Source organism: Arachis hypogaea, chromosome 20, assembly GCF_003086295.3.
Source record: "Arachis hypogaea cultivar Tifrunner chromosome 20, arahy.Tifrunner.gnm2.J5K5, whole genome shotgun sequence".
Lineage (NCBI taxonomy): Eukaryota > Viridiplantae > Streptophyta > Magnoliopsida > Fabales > Fabaceae > Arachis > Arachis hypogaea.
In genome coordinates, this window is record NC_092055.1 from 93,727,804 (window position 1) to 93,749,694 (window position 21,891).

The 21,891-nt window shown below is 36.5% G+C and overlaps 1 protein-coding gene and 1 non-coding gene across 6 annotated transcripts; both read left to right on the top strand.

Annotated features, from left to right (window-relative positions):
- The first annotated feature begins 3,363 nt into the window (after window positions 1-3,363).
- On the top strand, window positions 3,364-3,471 carry LOC112788303 (small nucleolar RNA R71). The gene has a single exon (XR_003195671.1). It is a non-coding gene; the product is annotated as a small nucleolar RNA R71 (small nucleolar RNA).
- Window positions 3,472-17,128: 13,657 nt separating this feature from the next.
- On the top strand, window positions 17,129-21,383 carry LOC112784704 (uncharacterized). 5 transcript variants are annotated; one of them, XM_072231552.1, is made up of 8 exons: window positions 17,141-17,484; window positions 17,742-17,829; window positions 17,905-17,981; window positions 18,079-18,670; window positions 18,870-18,934; window positions 19,019-19,112; window positions 20,217-20,323; window positions 21,083-21,383. In XM_072231552.1, the coding sequence occupies exons 6-8, from the start codon at window positions 19,051-19,053 to the stop codon at window positions 21,253-21,255; spliced, it is 342 nt and encodes a 113-aa protein (XP_072087653.1). In that variant the 5' UTR covers window positions 17,141-17,484; window positions 17,742-17,829; window positions 17,905-17,981; window positions 18,079-18,670; window positions 18,870-18,934; window positions 19,019-19,050; the 3' UTR covers window positions 21,256-21,383. The 5 variants fall into 5 exon arrangements, with proteins under 5 accessions (XP_072087652.1, XP_072087651.1, XP_072087650.1 ...); XM_072231551.1 differs by lacking the exon at window positions 18,079-18,670 and having other exon boundaries at window positions 17,129-17,484; XM_072231550.1 differs by lacking the exon at window positions 18,079-18,670 and having other exon boundaries at window positions 17,129-17,484; window positions 17,781-17,829; window positions 18,850-18,934.
- The last annotated feature ends 508 nt before the right edge of the window (window positions 21,384-21,891 follow it).

Consider the following 21,891-nt stretch of genomic DNA (forward strand, 5'->3'; position numbering starts at 1 on the left):
GAGTTAACGTTTGAGGCAAACGTTAGCTCAAACGTGAATCCCTCTTTTCAAGCCCATTCTTGCAACCTTCTTCCAAGCTTTATTCCACCTATCATCAACCAACAATTGCATCAAAGTTATGCTCTAATCATGAGAGTTATTCTTTTTCTTGTCATATAAGCAATTATGGCATAAAACTCATGAAAATGCATCAATTCATCCATAGTTGATTGAATCTAAGGAAACATGATATTCCACCTAATTGGCTTACTTGTGACCCAAGAAAGTGCATAAAACTAAATGAGAACAAAGGAAAAAGACTAGTGAAACTAGGCTAAGAAGACTTGTCATCAAATCTCTCTTCCATTGAGCACCCTCTTCACAAATGTCTATGAGGACTTGGTCCAACCTTTGATCAAAGTTGACCCTTCTAGTGTAGGGGTGTGCATCTCCTTGCATCATGGGCAAGTTGAATGCCAACCTTACATTCTCCGGACTAAAATCTAAGCATTTCCCCCGAGCCATTGTAAGCCAATTCTTTGGGTCCGGGTTCACACTTTGATTATGGTTCTTGGTGATCCATGCATTGGCATAGAACTCTTGAACCATTAAGATTCCGACTTGTTGAATGGGGTTGGTGAGAACTTCCCAACTTCTTCTTCGAATCTCATGTCGGATCTCCGGATATTCATTCTTTTTTAGCTTAAAAGGGACCTCGGGGATCACCTTCTTCTTGGCCACAACTTTATAGAAGTGGTCTTGATGCACCCTTGAGATGAATCTCTCCATCTCTCATGACTCGGAGGTGGAAGCTTTTGCCTTCCCTTTCCTCTTTCTAGAGGTTTCTCTGGCCTTAGGTGCCATAAATGGTTATGGAAAAATAAAAAGCAATGCTTTTACCACACCAAACTTAGAAGGTTTGCTCGTCCTCGAGTAAAAGAAGAAGGAAGAGAGTAGAAGAAGAAGAAATAGAGGAGATGAATGGGGCTTAGTGTTTCGGCCAAGGGGGAGAAGTAGTGTGTATGTTGTATGAAAATGAAGGAGTGAAGATTGGTTTATATTGGAGTGGAGAGGGGGGTATGGTTCGGCCATTATAGGTGGGTTTGGGTGGGAAAGTGGTTTGAATTTGAATGGTGAGGTAGGTGGGGTTTTATGAAGGATGGATGTGAGTGGTGAAGAGAATAGTGGGATTTGATAGGTGAGGGGGTTTTGGGGAAGAGGTATTGAGGTGATTGGTGAATGGGTGAAGAAGAGAGAGAGAGATAGGGTAGGTGGGGATCCTGTGGAGTCCACAGATCCTGAGGTGTCAAGGATATCTCATCCCTGCACCAAGTGGCATGCAAAAATGCCCCTTTCTGCCAATCCTGGCGTTAAACGCCAGGCTGCTGCCCATTTCTGGCGTTTAACGCCAGCTTCTTACCCATTTCTGGCGTTAAACGCCAGTCTGGTGCCCATTTCTGGCGTTAAACGCCCAGAATGGTGCCAGACTGGGCGTTTAACGCCCATTCTGCTACCCTTACTGGCGTTTAAATGCCAGTAAGTTTCTCCTCCAGGGTGTTCTATTTTTAATACTGTTTTTTCTTCTATTTTTGCTTTTTTCAATTGTTTTTTTTTTACTTCACATGATCATCAACCTACAGAAAACGTAAAATAACAAAAGAAAATAGAAATTTAACATAGATAATTAAAGATTGGGTTGCCTCCCAACAAGCGCTTCTTTAATGTCAATAGCTTGACAGTGGGCTCTCATGGAGCCTCACAGATGTTTAGAGTAATGTTGGAACCTCCCAACACCAAACTTTAGAGTTTGACTGTGGGGGCTCTGTTTGACTCTGTATTGAGAGAAGCTCTTCATGCTTCCTCTCCATGGTTACAGAGGGATATCCTTGAGCTTTAAACACAAGGGAGTCTTCATTCACTTGAATGATCAATTCTCTTCTGTCAACATCAATTACAGCTTTTGCTGTGGCTAGGAAGGGTCTGCCAAGGATGATGGATTCATCCATACACTTTCCAGTCTCTAGGATTATGAAATCAGCAGCGATGTAGTGGCCTTCAACCTTTACCAAGACATCCTCTACAAATCCATAAGCCTGTTTTCTTGAATTGTCTGCCATCTCTAGTGAGATTCTTGCAGCTTGTACCTCAATGATCCCTAGCTTCTCCATTACAGAGAGAGGCATGAGGTTTATGCTTGACCCTAGGTCACACAGAGCCTTCTCAAAGGTCATGGTGCCTATGGTACAAGGTATTGAGAACTTTCCAAGATCTTGTCTCTTCAGAGGTAATTTCTGCCTAGTCAAGTCATCCAGTTCTTTGGTGAGCAAGGGGGGTTCATCCTCCCAAGTCTCATTACCGAATAACTTGGCATTTAGTTTCATGATTGCTCCAAGGTACTTAGCAACTTGCTCTTCAGTAAGATCTTCATCCTCTTCAGAGGAAGAATACTCATCAGAGCTCATGAATGGCAGAAGAATACATCATCTTCATTCTCTCAGTGTGAGCCTCAAATTTCCATGGTTCCTCATGAGGGAACTCCTTAGAGGCCAGTGGACGTCCAGTGAGGTCTTCCTTAGTGGAGATCACTGCCTCTTCCTCCTCTCCAAGTTCGGCCGTGTGGGTCATGTTGATGGCCTTGCACTCTCCTTTTGGATTCTCTTCTGTATTGCTTGGAAGAGTACTAGGAGGGAGTTCAGTAACTTTCTTACTCAGCTGACCTACTTATGCCTCCAAATTTCTAATGGAGGACCTTGTTTCAATCATAAAACTTTGAGTGGTTTTAATTAGATCAGAGACTACAGTTGCTAAGTCAGAGTGGCTCTGCTTAGAATCCTCTGTCTGTTGCTGAGAAGATGATGGAAAAGACTTGCTATTGCTAAACTTGTTTCTTCCACCATTACTGTTGTTGAAGCCTTGTTGAGGTCTCTGTTGATCCTTCCATGAAAGATTTGGATGATTTCTCCATGAAGGATTATAGGTGTTTCCATAGGATTCTCCCATGTAATTCACCTCTTCCATTGCAGGGTTCTCAGGGTCATAAGCTTCTTCTTCAGAGGAAGCTTCCTTAGTACTGACTGATGCAGCTTGTATTCCAGACAGACTCTGAGAAATCATATTGACTTGCTTAGTCAATATTTTGTTCTGAGCCAATATGGCATTCAGAGTATCAAACTTAAAAACTCCTTTCTTCTGATTTGTCCTATTATTCACAGGATTCTTTTCAGAGGTGTACATGAATTGGTTATTTGCAACCATTTCAATGAGTTTCTAAGCTTCTGCAGGCGTCTTCTTCAAATGAAGAGATCCTCCAGCAGAACTATCCAATAACATTTTGGATAGTTCAGACAGACCATCATAGAAGATACCTATGATGCTTCATTCTGAAAGCATGTCAGAAGGACAACTTCTGATCAATTGCTTGTATCTTTCCCAAGCTTCATAGAGGGATTCACCTTCCTTTTGTCTGAAGGTTTGGACTTTCACTCTAAGCTTGCTCAATTTTTGAGGTGGAAAGAACTTTGCCTAGAAGGCATTAACTAGCTTTTCCCAAGAGTTCAGACTTTCTTTAGGTTGTGAGTCCAACCATATCCTAGCTCTGTCTCTTACAGCAAAAGGGAAGAGCATAAGTCTGTAGACCTCAGGATCAACCCTATTGGTCTTGGCAGTGTCACAGATTTGCAAGAATTCAGCTAAGAACTGATGAGGATCTTCCAATGGAAGTCCATGAAACTTGCAATTCTGTTGCATTAGAGAAACTAATTGAGGCTTAAGCTCAAAATTGTTTGCTCCAATGGCAGGGATAGAGATGCTTCTCCCATAGAAGTCAGGAGTAGGTGCAGTAAAGTCACCAAGCACCTTCCTTGCATTGTTGGTGTTTTCGGCTGCCATGGCTTCTTCTTGTTTGAAAAGCTCTGTTAGATCCTCTACAGAGAGTTGTACTTTAGCTTCTCTCAGCTTTCTCTTCAAGGTCCTTTCGGGTTCAGGATCAGCCTCAACCAGAATGTCTTTGTCCTTACTCCTGCTCATATGAAAGAGAGAAGAAGAAAGTATGGAATCCTCTATGTCACAGTATAGAGATTCCTTGAGGTGTCAGAGGAAAAGAAAAATAGACGGAGGAGGTAGAAAGAGAAGAATTCGAACTTATCAAGAGGGATAGAGTTCGAATTGTTGATAGTGGAGGAGTGTTAGTCCTTAAATAGAAGGATGTGAGAAGAGGGGAAGAATTTTTGAAATTAAAGTAAAAGATTTTGAAATAATTAAAAGAAATTTTGAAAATTTGGTAAAAGATTTTCGAAAATTAAGATTGGAAAAGAAATTAAGTGATTTTTGAAAAAGATTTTAAAATTAGAAATAAAAAAGATATGATTGAAAATAAATTTTGAAAAAGATGTGATTGAAAAGATATGATTGAGAAGATATGATTGAAAATCAAATTAAAAAGAGAAAGTTTTAAAATTAAAGTTGATTACTTGACTAACAAGAAATTAGAAGATATGATTCTAGAATTAAAATTTTTGATCCTTTCTTAATAGGCAAGTAACAACTAGAAAATTTTGAATTGAGTTATTAATTGTAGCAAGGATTTTCGAAAATAGTAATAAATAAAAAAAATTGAAAAGAATTTGATTTTGAAAAGATATGATTGAAAAGATATGATTTGAAAAAGATTTGATTTTGAAGAATTATGAAAACTTAAAAAAAAAAATTTGAATTAAAAACAAAATCTTCCCTCTTATGTCATGCTGGCGTTAAACGCCCAGAATGGCATCCATTCTGGCGTTTAACGCCCAAAATGCTACCTTTTTGGGCGTTAAACGCCCAGCCAGGTACCCTGGCTGGTGTTTAAACGCCAGTTTTCCTTCTTCACTGGGCGTTTTGAAAGCCCAGCTTTTTCTGTGTAATTCCTCTGCTGAATGTTCTGAATCTTCAATTTTCTGTGTTATTGACTTGAAAAGACACAATTTTGAAATTTTTTTTTGAATTTTTAATGATGAGAAACAATAGAAATGCAACTAAGATCAAATAAACAATGCATGCAAGACACTAAACTTAGAAGTTTGTATACTAATGACTATAACAATTTGAAAATGCATGTAAGAAACAACAAAAGACACAGAATAAGAGAAATTAAAGATCAGAGCACTGAAATCATCAAGAACAACTTGGAGATCAATCAAGAACATAATGCATATATTCAAAAAATGCAAGAAGAATAAAGACATGCAATTGACACCAAACTTAAAAATTGATATTAGACTCAAACAAGAAACATAAAATATTTTTTATTTTTATGGTTTTATAAATTTTTTTGTGATTTTTCGAAAATTGAGTGGAAAAGAAAATAAAGGGGTTCAAAATTTTTAATAAGAGTTCCAGGAATCATTGCAATGCTAGTCTAAGACTCCGGTCCAGGAATTAGACATGGCTTACTAGCCAGCCAAGCTTTCAATGAAAGCTCCGGTCCAAAATACTAGACATGGCCAATGGCCAGCCAAGCTTTAGCAGATCATTGCTAACAATAGCAAAATTGTTAGAAATCAACAAACTCTTGTGATGATAAGTTGAAACCTCGGTCTAATAAGATTAGACATGGCTTTACAGCCAGCCAGACTTCAACAGATCATCATGAAACTCTAGAATTTATTCTTAAAAACTCTGAGGAACAAAATAAAAAAAATTGTATTAAAATAAATTTTCAAAAATAAAAAGTAAAATTACCTAATCTAAGCAACAAGATAAACCGTCAGTTGTCCAAACTCGAACAATCCCCGGCAACGGCGCCAAAAACTTGGTGCACGAAATTGTGATCATCAACAATGGCGCCAAAGACTTGGAGCTCTCAACGTGAATCACACTTTGTCACAATTCTGCACAACTAACCAGCAAGTGCACTGGGTCATCCAAGTAATACCTTACGTGAGTAAGGGTCGATCCCACGGAGACTGTCGGCTTGAAGCAAGCTATGGTCATCTTGTAAATCTCAGTCAGGCGAATTCAAATGGTTATGGAGGATTGATAATTAAAAGATGAATAAAACATAAAATAAAGATAGAGATAGAGATACTTATGTAATTCATTGGTAGGAATTTCAGATAAGCGTATGAAGATGCTTTGTTCCTCCTGAACCTCTGCTTTCCTATTGCCTTCTTCCAATCATTCATACTCCTTTCCATGGCAAGCTTTATGTTGGGCATCACCGTTGTCAATGGCTACTTTCTGTCCTCTCAGTGAAAATGTTCTACGCACGCTGTCACCGCACGACTAATCATCTGTCGATTCTCAATCATGTTGGAATAGGATCCATTGATCCTTTTGCATTTATCACACGCCCAACACTCGCAAGTTTGAAGCTCGTCACAGTCATCCCTTCCCAGATCCTACTCAGAATACCACAGACAAGGTTTAGACATTTCGGATCTCAGGAATGGCCGCCAATAATTCTAGCCTATACCACGAAGGTTCTAATCTTAGATCAGAAACCCAAGCGATACACATTCAAGCTTGTTTGCTTGTAGAACGGAAGTGGTTGTCAGGCACACATTCATAGGTGAGAATGGTGATGAGTGTCACATAATCATCACATTCATCATGTTCTTGTGTCCGAATGAATATCTTAGAGAAGAAGTAGGCGTGAATTGAATAGAAAAACAGTAGTACTTTGCATTAATTCATGAAGAACAGTAGAGCTCCACACCTTAATCTATGGTGTGTAGAAACTCCACCGTTGAAAATACAAAAGTGATAATGGTGGTCATTGGCTTCGGTCCCAGAGAGGGAATCCGAAGAACCAAGATGAAAATACAATAGTAAAAGGTCCTATTTATAGAAAACTAGTAGCCTAGGGTTTACAGAAATAAGTAATTAATGCAGAAATATTCTTCCGGGCCCACTTGGTATGTGCTTGGGCTGAGCATTGAAGCTTTCACATGTAGAGACTTTTCTTGGAGTTAAACGCCAGCTTTTGTGCCAGTTTGGGCGTTTAACTCCAGCTTTTATGCCAGTTCTGGCGTCTTGATGCCAGAATTCTTAAGCTGATTTGGAACGCCGGTTTCGGCCATCAAATCTTAGGCAAAGTATGAACTATTATATATTTCTTGAAAGTCCAAGATGTCTACTTTCCAACTCAATTGAGAGCATGCCAATTGGGCTTCTGTAGCTCCAGAAAATCTACTTCGAGTGCAGGGAGGTCAGAATCCAACAGCATCTGTAGTCCTTTTTCAGCCTCTGAATCAGATTTTTGCTCAGGTCTCTCAATTTCAGCCAGAAAATACCTGAAATCACAGAAAAATACACAAACTCATAGTAAAGTCCAGAAATATGATTTTTAAATAAAAACTAATAAAAACATAATAAAAACTAACTAAAACATACTAAAAACAATGCCAAAAAGCGTATAAATTATCCGCTCATCACATACGCCTCACGGTAGTTAAGGCCGCATGATATGAACTACCCGACACATGATTTGGAACTTGCTGCTGTTGTGTTTGCTTTAAAGATTTGGAGGCACTACCTCTATGGCGTTAAGTTTCTTGTTTTCTCAGACCATAAGAGTTTGAAGTATCTTTTTGAGCAGAAAGAGTTGAATATGCGTCAGAGGAGGTGGATGAAGCTTCTGAAAGATTATGATTTTGAATTGAATTATCATCCAGGAAAAGCAAACGTTGTGGCAGATGCTTTGAGTCGGAAATCTTTATATGCAGCTTGGATGATGCTACAGGAAGAAGAATTACTGAAGGCATTTCAAGGTTTGAATTTGGGAATTAGAGAAGAATCTAGAATTTTATGTTTGAGTCAGTTGCAGATTTCAAGTGATTTTAAATCAAAACTTCTGAAGGCTCATCGAGCCAGTGAAGCGTTATGTAAGGTATTACCAGCAATTGAACAGGGAAAACAGTGGAGAGTGTCAGAAGGACAGGATGGTTTGTGGAGGTTCAAGAACCGGATTGTTGTGCCAGATATTGGAGACCTGCGACAGAGAATCTTGAAGGAAGCTCATAAGAGCGGGTTTTCAATTCACCCAGGGAGCACTAAAATGTATCAGGATCTGAAAGCGATGTTTTGGTGGCCAGGCATGAAGAATGATGTGGCATTGTATGTATCTAAATGTTTAACGTGTCAGAAGGTTAAGATTGAGCATCAGAGACCATCAGGGACCCTTCAGTCTTTGGAGATTCCACAATGGAAATGGGAGAGTATTGCAACAAATTTTGTGATAGGTTTGCCTAGAACCCAGTCTGGTTGTGACGCTATTTGGGTGGTTGTGGATCGACTGACAAAATCAGCTCATTTTCTTCCTATCCGAATAAGTTGCACAATGGAAGAATTGGCTCGAATGTATATCAAAGAGATTGTCAGGTTGCATGGTGTGCCTTCTACCATTATATCTGACAGAGATCCTCGTTTCACATTAAGGTTCTGGGGAGCTTTTCAGCGTGCATTTGGGACTCAGTTGAGTTTGAGTACTGCATATCACCCTCAGACAGATGGCCAGTCAGAGAGAACTATTCAGACCTTGGAAGATATGCTAAGGGCCTATGTTTTGGACCAGCTGGCGAGCTGGGATCGGTATATGCCATTAATACAGTTTGCTTATAATAATAGTTATCATGCGAGTATTGAAATGGCTCCATATGAAGCTCTGTATGGCAGAAAATGTCAGTCTCCACTATGTTGGCATGAAACTGGAGAAAGGAGTTTGTTAGGGCCTGAGATGAAAGCTGAAACTACTGAACAGATAAAAAAGATTCGTAGTCAAATGCTTATAGTCCAGAGTCGCCAAAAAAGTTATGCTGACCAGAGGCGAAAGCCTTTAGAATTTGAGGAAGGAGAGCATGTTTTTTTGAAAGTTACACCAACCACTGGAGTGGGAAGAGCTATTAAGACTAAGAAACTGAATCCTCGTTATATTGGACCGTTTGAGATTCTGAAGAGAATTGGACTAGTGGCTTATAGAAGTGTCTTACCGCCATACCTTTCGAATTTGCACGATGTATTTCATGTATCACAGCTTCGAAAGTATACTCCTGATGCAAGTCATGTTCTAGAACCAGAACCAATCCAAGTGAAAGAATATCTAACACTTTCAGTAATTCCGGCAAGAATTGATGACACCAGTGTTAAACGAATACATGAAAGGGAAGTATCATTAGTAAAAGTAGCTTGGAGTCGAGTTAGTATCGAGAAACATACTTGGGAACTCGAATCAGATATGCGAAAGGACTACCCACATCTCTTTTCAGGTAACTGAATTTGAATTTTGAGGGCAAAATTTTTTATTAGGTGGGTAGGATGTAAACCCCGGTTAAATTAGTAGATAATTAGTCAATAAATTAGTTTTTAATAAAGAGGATTAGAAATGCAAATATTATATCAAATTAGGATAGAACTCATCGAAACGAGAATTTTGACACCAATTTCGAAGAAAACAGTTCAAGATTGGACCAAACGGGCCGAACCAGTTGAACCGGGACCAAACCGGGCCGTGGGTCCAACCGGACCAATATATTAAATAAACCCAAGCCCTTCTCTCCGTCATTTCAGCAGAAAACGAAGCAGAAGGCTTCCAGGGGAGAAGAGCGACGAAAGTTTCCCGAACCTTTACGGTGAATTTCAAAATCCCGTAACTCCTCCGTTCGAGCTCTACATTTCTACTAGAACAATTTCATTGGTAAGCTACTAAACACCCCCAGACACTCCTTTCTCCCAATTTTTACTAAATTAAGTGGAGATATTGAATTTTTTTGCTTTTTGATGTTTTAGGATCCAATTAGCTTGAGGAAAACGCTTACTCTTACTTATGTGAAGCTTGGGTAAGGTGAGGATACGATAATTCTATTTTATTTTTATTGAATTTGAGCTTTGATTATTAAATTGGATATATATGTGTTATGAATGTGTATTAGGTTGTGAATAAATAATTGGAGCTTGAAATTGTGAATACTGGAACTTGGAGGAAGCGGATTAGTTGAGTTTTGAGGGGCTGCCTTGGTTTTGAATAAATAGCTTTGGTTGTTACGTGAAAATCGGCCAAGGTATAGTTTAGGTTTCTTGCATTTAATATAGAATGTTCTGTGAAAACTTAGGCTAGATGACCATAGGATAAGTTGGAATGCAGGTGTATATTTAATGTTTAGTAATTTGTCGATGAATATATTTGGTTGCAGTTTATTGGATAATTAGTTATTAATTTTGGATGGTGAATGTTGTTATGTTAATTTGGAGAGAATTATGGTTGAATGTTATAGTTTATGAACATGGTTGATGAATTATAATTGAATTATTTATATGGCTTATGAATTTGAATAATCTGATATACGAGATTCCCTGGATCAAGTGCCATGGCTTGCCACCACGTGTACCAGGTTGAAAACTCGATACTCTGTTGACCCTACGACGTAAGTGTGACCGGGCACTATATAAATTCCCGGGAATGTTACCCCCATTGAGCAATATTGATTATTTGAGAAAAAGCTATGCATAAACTCTTGGGGATGCACATCGGGGGACAGTCTAAGGACAATTCAGACTTGTCGGGTTGGCTGGATAACCGACAGTTGAGCCTCATCAGCCATAGGACAGGCATGCATCATGTGCATATTACTTGAATTACTTGCTTGTGTATTAACTGGTTAAATGTATATTTGTTACCTGCAGTACTTGTAACCTTCTTGTGCTTGCCTTTGTCTGTTTAGTTGTCTGTGAAAATGCATGATGGAGTTGGAGGTATGGAGGAATGGCAGAATGGGATTTAGATTTAAGGTTAAGTTAAGTTAGGTTTAAATATCCTTAGTAAACCACCTTTTATGGCTTCTGTTTAATACTTTAAGCTCTATAATCTGAGTGTCAGCATTCTAGGATTTACCTCTGGCATTCCCAGGACCTTATATATTATGTGTGTGGCACCTTTACCATACTGAGAACCTCCGGTTCTCATTCCATACTATGTTGTTGTTTTTCAGATGCAGGTCGGGAGGCATCTCGTTAGGCGTCTAGACCCTTGAAGCGGAGTGGTTACAGGGTTATTTTGTTATGCTATGATGTGTATATATGTACTTAGTTTTCTCTCCGCATAACTTGTTCTTTTGATCCTCCTAGAGGTTTATGGAGAGGCAGGATTGTGTATATGTACTTTTGGGTTTTGGGATGTGTGTATATATGTGTAAATATTCTCTGGCCAATCTTGACTTCGCAGGCTGAGTTAGGAGCTTGTTATTTTGTTTCTTTGGCACTCTATTCCTACTTCTGTTATCTTATGTTTAATAATTATGATTTTCTTAGCACGTAAGTTAACTCGTACCTTGAGCGTTACACTTTTATTTTGTGATTTTTGTTTCCTCTTTCTTCAAGGCTCCTAGCATATTATAATTCTTCTGCTATTATATGTACTCATTTTATTTTAGAGGTCGTAATACTACACCACCTCTGTTTTACGGCTTAAGCGTAAAGCTTAGTGTGGTTGGGTGTTACAAGTTCACCCTTGTTAAGGACTCTTGCCTGCTTTACACGTTTTTCATTACTTTTCTGTAAGCATGAATCACTAACCTCCTAAGGTTAAGGTTAGGAGCTCTGTTGAGTTTCATGGATTAATAATATTACTATTCTAATTCACTATTTCTGATTCTATTCTCTTATTCATTTTCGTTCTTCATCTTATGAATTGAGGGTGACCCGTGACAATCACCCTTGTTCTACATGGGTTTCGTGCAAGTCCTGACCCGGATAGCATTGAACCAAAGCTAGAGATTGCATTGCGAATTCCAATAGAGTACCTGGGTAACTTTGGATACGTGACATGAAATTTTGTTGACCGTGGGTAAGTGAGGTCTCTGTGGTGCTAAGGCTAGAGTCTGAGAAGCAGCGTTCCCTGATTCGGAAGATCTGCCTTGTCTGTGGCACCTTTAGTAGGATCATGAAGGGAAGTGGATTGCTTAGAGCTTCATCTTCTGCTACAGTGAGAAACCTAGAGGTGGCTTGATAAGAGGACATGAGTCACTTGCAACATGGTGGATTGCTGCAGTGGAGGAGGTTAACTTGATGAGAGGATATGAGTTAGTCACTTATGGCTGCCATTGAATGAATCAGAAAGTTATTAAAGTAGACAGTAAGAAAAGTTAATCCGGAAAGACAAAGCATCTCCGAAGTCTCAACCGTTCTCATACCATTTATTTTCCACATATTTAGTAACGTTTTATTTATTTATTCTGTTTTATACATTTTTCGTGACAAACTATAATTTCTATCTGCCTAACTAAGATTTGCAAGGCAACCATTGCTTGCTTGCTCAAACCAATAATTTTCATGGAATCGACCCTCACTCACCTGAAGTATTACTTGGACGACCCGGTATACTTGCTGGTCTATCTGTGCGAAACGTGCGGAGCCAAATTCGTGCACCATCGATCTTTCCAACGATTCAAGAATAGTTGAAAAAGGAATTTGTGAAAAAAGTTATGAGATTTTGAAAATTGAATTAAAAAACCGATTTCTGCAACATATCAGATTTTCTGTTTTTTGATATGGATGCGTACGTGGCCTTTGACATGCGTACGCGGGCATTGGCCTCTACGTATGCGAACACTGCATGCGTACATGACTTACTAAATTTTCACCTCATGCGTACGCGAGACCATGCATGTGTACGCGTGACCTCCAGATTTTGTAAAAGTTTAATTAAGCTTTTTAACCATTCCTTTAGCCTTTTAAACCTTTATAAAGCCCGATAAGAGTCTAGAGCCGATGTATTCGAGGATAGAGAAGTTAAAGAATGATACTTGATGAGTTGAGTTAGTGAATCAAAGGAAAATGAGTAAAATGTGAGATAATGCAAGATGACATTAATACGGTGAATGAGTATGATAATGAGAGATAAGTTATGAGGATTGATTTGATATTAAATAATGAGAATGATGTTGATAATGAGAAAGGACGATGAATTGGTTGAGATTAAGTATGACGAGAAGGGTTATGACAAAGAAAAATGACAGATATGGATTACGATTGAGTATAATGAGAATGATGATGAAAATGAGCGAAATGAATGATGAGTCTAAGTTATTGATAATTGGGGAATGATGATGGATTTGGGAGGTTTAGGATTCCCTATGAGTTATACATTATATACGTGAGTGAAGATCTTGATGAGATTGTGATTGAGAAGTGTGACGGGCACTATTACCTGGAGTGAATAGTCGAGTTGAGGTAGACGATTTCCTCTCTCGTGTTGTGATTATGATTAAAGAGACAATAAAAATTGTATAGTGAGGACGGTGGTGTTATCCCGATCACGTAAAGGCAATTTGAGATTGAAAATTCTCTCACTTGCTATAATAAACAAGTTGAGGTCGAGGATTCCGTCTCTTGTTGTGGTGGACAAACTTGAGGTTGAGGACTCCCTCACTTGTTGCACCAGAGGGTTGGACAGAAGGTCGAGGATTCCCTTCAGATTAAATCTTGTGATTATTAATTTGAATTCTGGTTATGTTTGATGATTTGAATTGAAATGAGTTTTGGATTGATGTGGTGAGGACAATGGCTTTGTCCCGCTCATGAATGGACAAGTTGAGATTGAGGATTCTCAGTAGGTAAGTTGAGATTGAGGATTCTCTCACTTGCTATGATACACAAGTTGAGGTCGAGGATTCTCTCTCTTGTTGTGGTAGACGAGCTTGAGGTTGAGAATTTTCTCACTTGTCGCACTAGAGAGTTGAATAGAAGGTTGAGGATTCCTTTCAGATTAATTCTGTAATGATTAATTCGAATTGCGGGTATGTTTGCTTGTGTTGAATTGAAAATGAGTTCGAATTGAAATGGTGAGGACGGTGGTTGGATTCCACTCACTAATAGGCAAGCTGAGATAGATGATTTTCTCTCTTGCTGTAATGGATAAGATAAGGTTGAGGATTTCCTCTCTTGTTGGCGGTGGGCAAGCGAGATTGGGGCTTTCCTCTCTTATTACATCGGGAAATTAAATGAAAAATGTTGAGGATTCCATTTGATTCGATTCCTGGTGTGGTATGAATGAGTTAGGTTGAGAATTTCCTATCATTACATCACAGTCTCTCTCTGAATAGGAGGTTGAGGATTCCCACCTTGAAGGTTGAAGATTCCTTCGTGTTGAGAGACGATATCCGAGTTAGCTACCGGGTGTGTCGGATTGGCTGTATAACTGACAGATGAACTCATTGGCCATGTGGCAGGCATACATCATTTGCATATGTTTGATTTGATTGGGTTTGCTTAATTGTATCGTTTACCTAATTGTATACCTTATATGACTAAATGCTACTTGCATTACATGCCTTACTTGTCTATTACTTGTTTGCATTGTTTGTGTTTGTACAACTGAGAGGTCCCTCATGTTGGTGTTGGTTGACGCTGAGAGTTGTCCTTGTTGAAATGAGATGAAATGATTTGAGCTCCCTAGGTAGACGCAGTGAAGTAAGTTCACTTGCTTCAGGTAAAGATTTGAGGTATTGATATATAATTACTGAAACGACTAGCTGGTGTTGGTTCTGGTTATGATTCTATTCTAAAGTGGAAGCTGGAAAGTTTGGATAGTTGGAAAAGATGTGAAATTAAAGTAGACTTAGTATCTCCCAGGACAGTTGCCTAAGTTATGGATTATTGAGAATCTAGGGTGAATAATTGATGAAAGGGAGATTAGGATGCTTAGTGAGTTTTTATTATAGTGCATTGTATTTATTTGGCACTGAAAACTTATGGGTTGGGAGTTCTTATTTCGTATATATATTTTTTTCCAGATTTAAGTCCAGGTGCTTAGCAGTAAGCTGTGGTTTATCTGAAAGATAGCAATGATCATTGGATTCTCTGCTTATTTTGTTTAGATTTCTCTCCATACTCATTTTGAAAAACTTATGCTATGTATCTATTTAATCTTTTTGAAAACTTGCCTATAGAGGTCTTGATGTATATTTTGGGAGAGTTAAAAAACTACTATTGTCAACTGATTTTATTTCTGTATCCTAGTCAGACTAAACTTCGCAGGTCGTGACTAGTGGCTATTATACTTATGTCTATCTATATATATATATATATATATGTATGTATGTATTTTGTCCTTACTCTATTCTTCCTTATCATTATACCTTATCTTGATTTGCTATCTGAATACGTTTTATTTTATGTTTTAGCGATACGTGAGCATTCCGATTCGCGATTTTATTTTATTCTTTTCAGGCTTCTCGTTAATACTTTCGTTCATTGACTTATGACTCAAGTATAAGGATTTGAATATTAGGGTGTTATATTTTTATTCTTTCATAATATTATTTAAATTAAAATTTTTTATCTAAATAAAAATGTTAATTTCTAATTGGTGTTAGAAACAACTAATTCACTTTTAGATGTATTATTTGTTAACTTTGTTAATAGTATTATTTTCGCAAATAACCTTAAATATATGCTACAAAATAAAAAATATATATTTTACAAACACTAACTACAAAATTAAGAAATCAACTTCTTTTTTACTGGCTATGCATGCAACATCAGTATAAAAAAGTTTTTAATCATATTGAAATTTGTTAGTTTAAATTATTTATTTATTTTATTTTCATAAACTTTAAAATATAAATATCAATAAAAAATACTTTTATTTAGATTTAAATACAATATAAAAAATAAATTAATAAGAATAAGAATCTAAATTTTGTGCTTTAATTTAAATTCAATAAAAGTTGTATTTTATCAAATTTATGAATTTAAAACAAAATAATTAGCAATTTTAAAAAATTTATTAAATTTTATTAGTTAATTTAACACCATTTAAGAACTATTATGGAGTCTTCTGAGATGCACTTAAGATATAGCCACCCTCCATGTGATATAAAAGACAATAAGGTAGGGCTGCACATGAATTAGATAATATCTGCATATCCGCGATAATTATTCGCATCCGATTCGAATTTTGCGGATATTATCCGATCCATACTATGGTAGGATCGAATTGCGGATTTGGCAGTGATATCCGCAGATCCGATCCACAAATCCACATATCCGCACATCACATATGAATAGTATAGTTTAAGAAAATAAACCCCAATGTGATATGAATTTTAGTGTGTTGTTTTATGAATTTTATGATATCTTATTTTTTATTTTTTATATTGTACTCCGACTTAGAATAATTAAACTTAAATCTTGTGTTTTTTTTTTAATTATTCAAGAGAACTTTAATTGATAATATTTTAGAATTAAATATGCTTAAATAGGTGAAAAATAAATTTTTTTTGTAAAAACAGCCAAATGGAATTTGAAAACATTTTTTTTAATTATTGCGGATCGGATCGGATCCGGCCTGAAAATTGCGGATATCATATCCGATCCGATCCGATGAGTGCAGTGCGGATCGGATAGAATTTTAGACTATACCCAATCTGATCCGATCCGTGTGCAGCCCTGCAATAAGGGTGTTATCGATTTTAGACCAAATTAAAAATCAACAAAACCGATATGTTTGATTCTCTTACAGCATCAATCAATCAGTTTGTTATTTTTGCAACAACCGAATTGAACTGAATCAAATTAAAAACGGTTTGATTCAGTCGATTTTTTTAATTTTTAAATCCTAATTAACAAAATATTAATTATAGTAAAATGAGGTTTAAAATAGTTAATAAACTGAAATAACATTTATTATGATTAATGAAAGATCTAATTCGTTATTGTTTTTATTTTTTATTATTAATAAACATGATAGATGAATGATAAAATAATAATTTATAAAATAAAAAATAAATTTTATAATTAAATAATATATAAAAAATTAATTTATAATTAAAATTAAATAAAGACTATTTAGTAATTATTAAAAAATTTAAAAAATATATTTCATTATAGAATCATTTAATGGTCTAAACGTTCTAAAACCATCGAATCCAGTAATGTGAAACCTCTCTATCACGCATTCACGCCTGAAACCCTATTTTATGCTGCTTGAACTAGTTACCATTGTTGACCCGGCTGTAAACTCGATCAATCGATTATCTAAATAGACCGAGTCATTCGTTAAACCGGTCATGTATCAGATCTGCTAAAATCCGGGTTGGTCCGACCGGTTTTCAGCAAAACTGCTGACCCGACCATTTATATGACCGGACCAGGTTATGGGTCATGTAATTTTTTTTTTAAAAAGGAACGGCGTCGTTCCATATTTCCCGTCCCGCCGCCGCCCCCCCCCCCCCTTTTTTCTCTCTTTCCCACTTTTCCGCTCTGAAGCCCTTAACTCTCTCGACTCTCTTTCTCAGTTTCTGGTCACTCTCTCCCACGAGCTGAAGCTCTCGTCAGCTCGTCTCATCTCCGGTCTCTCACCTCTCGTCTCCGGTCTGTCAAGTCTCGTCAGCTCAAGCTCTCCCTGCCCTGCGCTCGCTTCGCGGCGGCTGAAGCAGACGGAACCGGCATCTGATGCCTCGGGTGATGGTGGTGGTCGTCGTCTTATTTCGGCCGTTAGTTCAGTTGGTCAGCTTCCTTCACCGTCGGTCCCAGGTGAGCTCCCTTCGACCCTGTTATTTCAGACTTTCAGTGTCAATTTCGGTGTATCTTAGGGTTTCATAGTGAAATTAGAATTTTATGGTGGTGGTTGTTGTTGTTGTAACTTGTATGTGATTTTTTTGAATTGTCGAAGCTGAATACTAGGGATTTGTTCTTGATTTTAATTTTTTGTTCTGTGTTCACTGCTGCTATTTTTTTAATTTGTTTACCCATATGTAAATCTATTTATGATGTCTTTGCTTTGAATACAGTACTAATAGTTGCTAATTTGCGGAAATGACTTCATATAGCAATGTGTCAGTGCTGAAGTTGCTTCATCCGTATGAATCATCTATGGAGGTACTCCCTAATGCACCTTGAATGTTTTATTTTGCATGTTGTGAGTCTTATTTAAATGCCACTTGTTAACTGCAGGTTCTGGTGTAAACCACAAAGAATTGGCAGCACAGCCTGATGTTGATGGATTTTTGTTTGGTGGTGCTTCTTTGAAGGTAATTTTTCACCACATTATTTTGGTTGTGGTTGGTTTATTCATTTCTTGCTTTGTATTTAGGCAACTAACTTTGTTTTAAACTTGTATGTCATTAGCCGGAATTCATTGACATCATCAACTCTGCCATTGTGAAGAAGTACTAGATTTCGTAGTGAGGAACTCATATGCTGCCATTATTGTTGAGTTTTGTTTTGGTAGCGAGAAAATGTGTTCAGTATGAGTAAAATATAATTTGTTGCTGATTATCATCACTAAACCTTGAATTTGTTGCTGATTATCATTGCTCTTGTTCATTTAAATTGAAAAAAGTATTTTGTACTAGAGACTAGTTTATTATCTCTTTTTGCATCATTAGTTATGTCTAAGAATTGATATTTGATTATTATTAATATGTTTGTAAAGACTTGCATTTTAAGTTATAACACATGATTTAATTTTATTTATATAATTTTATATTTTTTTAATTATGACCGGGTCAATCGGGTGAATCAGTGATCCACCGGTTGAACCATTGACCCGGTTATATGACCGGGTTGATTACCGGTTCGATCTGATAACTATACTATTTACTAAGATCGAGATGTCATTTTTGAATCTTCATGGTGAGTTGATACTAATTGCTGCTATTACTTTGGTTTAAGGTGATTCCCTTCTTTGTATCTTTTGTATGAATTGGAATTTGTTCGGGTAATTGAAGTTCAATCCCTCTTTATCGTTGTATCTTTTGTATAAATTTGAATTTGTTCGGGTAATTGAAGTTTAATCCCTCTTTATCATTCATAGGATTTTGAGTAATTCGTTATATTGTTTTGTTTCTATTTGAATTACATATTCTTAATGAGGCCAGTATCTAAAGTGTAAAACAGTTTATCACCTTGATTTGCAGTAGCGAAACCATAACAGTGCGAGTCCATGACAAAACTCGGTAGGAGGAGAAGGTGAAGGTTTAAGGTTAGTCTTCCAATATTATTAACTAAGTTTTGGTCATTACTGCATTTATTCCTGAATAATTTCTCATATCTCTCTGCCATTCAGAAAAGTAATGAGGACTTGCTTGCTCTACATGCATGCCAAAGTGCGAGTTTCTACATTTGGCCATGCAGTTTCTTGAAGCTGTCCACCAGACAAGGTTCATTCTTTTATAGCCCTAGTATATATACTAACTTCCAATTAGATGTTCATATTGTCTCAAGTTACCATGTTTTTGCATTGTGTCTTCCTGAAACTGAAGTTGCAATTATCATTTCATTGTTTGTGTCAGTGAAAAATGTTGGTATTGATGTAAGATTAAGCACACACTATTGAATAACTTAATTCAAAAATGTCTATTTTACTGATTCAGTTTTTAAAAGCATAATACAATAGACGAGAGAGCTTTCTAAGTCTGAATAACCAAACAAGCCTCGAAGAGGGAATACAAAAAAAAATTCCAGCACTAAATTAATAACCATCCATACAAAAGGTTAAGAAATAGAATGCAGACTTTCAAAGAAAGACCTTAATTCAACTCGAGGGCAGAACCCAAGAAGCTCATAACCAATCTTTTAATTATCCTAGAAGGTTCATCCCTAGCACCAATAGAAAAACACCAGCTTCAAAGGGTCATTGCTGTTCACCAGCATCTTACTTTTGGTTCTAAGAGAAGCATCAGAGAAAGTAGAGAGAAAGAGAGTGTGAGTCAAGACACAAGTGATTAAATAATGGAATGAGCAACTATTCTTCATTTTATATTTTATGGTTCAAAATTTTTATGATGATCTTCTGGATATTTAAAAAACATACTCTGCTGTTATGAAGATCTATTTATTTAGTTTTTGGTACTACTTTTAGTTTTGATTGATTTCTGTTTCAATGTATTGTAATGTTGGTATGCAAATTAGTGTTGTTGGTTCTGCACTGGTTCCTGTTTGATTTGGATAGGTAACTTGCATTTGGAATGATGCTTTAATGTGCTTGAAATTCTGATAGTCTGATAAACTGTGACCTTGACTTGATCTCTCTGACTGTAAACAGAAAATTCAATAGCATCATTCATCTTTGGAATATTCTATCTTAATGTTGATGACATTAAAGGACCTAAAATTCAAAGGGACTTTGTGCTCCTTTTTCAAATTTTGTTCTTTCCATGAAGTTGTTTCTGTTATTGCCCTTAATTTTGTAATGCTTTTGTCTGCAACTTGCCATGGAGTTGAGGGAGTAGATATTTAATTTGTGCTTATCTTAATTGGTGTAGCTTGAAGCAGCATAACGGTGACCTTAAGGCTGGTGCAAAAGCATCCCGTGCTGGAAGGCCATGGATTTGTGCATGTCTCATTTGTGGTTTCGCAGACCGGAGTGAAGGTATACATATGACTTTTTGTGTGCTTTTGTTTATACCAGTTGCCAAGACACTGCATGATTGTTTTTTAATGGCCATAACTTTAAGCTCAACATATTTCTGGATTAAGCTAATTAATAAATTGTTGAAAGATGTTACAAGTTTCTGCCACTATTCAATATTACTTCCAGTAGGAATTCTAGAGAGTAGAAACTGTAAAGAGGGAGCAAATTGGTCTATTTTTGCTCATCTGTTCTTACAAGTTACAATGGTGTAATGTGATTCGATTTGATATGGTGGTTTGATGTATTGATTTTGGCAAATACAAATAATGTGTTTTTATTGCTAAAGGGAATGTTTTCCCAGATGTAGTAATCTGTCCTAGATTATAAAGAAATTTAAAAGGAGATTTGAGTATAAATGGGATGAGCACAAACATGATCCAAGACAAGGTGCAATGTCATCGTTTGATCCATATAGCCAACATACCCTACTTAGTAGGATCGTGCTTTGTTGTTTTCATTGTTGTTGAAGTGATTTGTTCTAGCTAAGTGCTGGCAAATAAGATGCAAATGTTATATTTTGCATTTCTCATTTGCACTTTAGTGTTATTCTGTGACTAGTGTCTCTCTTTTCCTTGGACATTCTATGCAGATTGTTATCATCCAGCATCTATAATTGTCTCATCTTGTTATGTTTAAGCTGCTAAAGATTTGCAGCATTAGTTTTTCTCATGACTTTCCAGTTAATATATTTTGTACTGTGTTCTTTCATCATTGTAGCTTGTGCGTTTGAATCAAAATGGAAAGATTTATCAAGGAAATCTCCCCGCAAAAGTCAAGGTGGCAGTAGCTCCAAACAGATTGAAGATCCATCACGTAATAACGAGTTCTTTACAAGCTCAACTGGAAGAAGAGAGAAAGGAGAAAGAAGAAATGAAGAAAGAATTGGATGAGACAGAGTAAATTGAACTATATAATGTTTTGTTGAATAGTATATTGTCTATTTAGTATAGTGTCCATCTAATTAAGTGCATGTTTGGACGCCATTATTTTGTTAAATGAAAAAAGATCTTTTTTTTTATTTTTTAGCGTGTTTGGCAAATTTCTAGTAGTAAAAGTAAAAGCACTAGTAAAATAAAAAAAAGATATTTTTCATGTAATAAATAAACAAAAAAGTACTTTTATATTGTTATACCCAAACATAATTGATAGATAAAAAGATCTTTTTGTATGAGATATCCAAACATAAAATTACTTTTACTTCTCTATAAGATCTTTTAAAAAAAGATAACTCAAAAAAAGATTTTTTTCTTAGAAGTTTACCCAAACAAGCTTTAAATGATGCTTGAGATTTTGATACTTACCATTAGAAATTTGGAATTACATAGGTTAGTTTGAGTTTATTGTCAAAATGATTCTTACATTGTTTGTCATTTATTTAGTTGACTATTAATCATTGATACTTTTAAATTTTTACAATTTGTATTTGTCACGAATTATTTATATTTATTGCGAACTTTGCTACGAATTATTTGTAAAATTTGCTATGCAAGTTAGCTGCGATTTTTGTTGTGGATTTTATTGCTGAG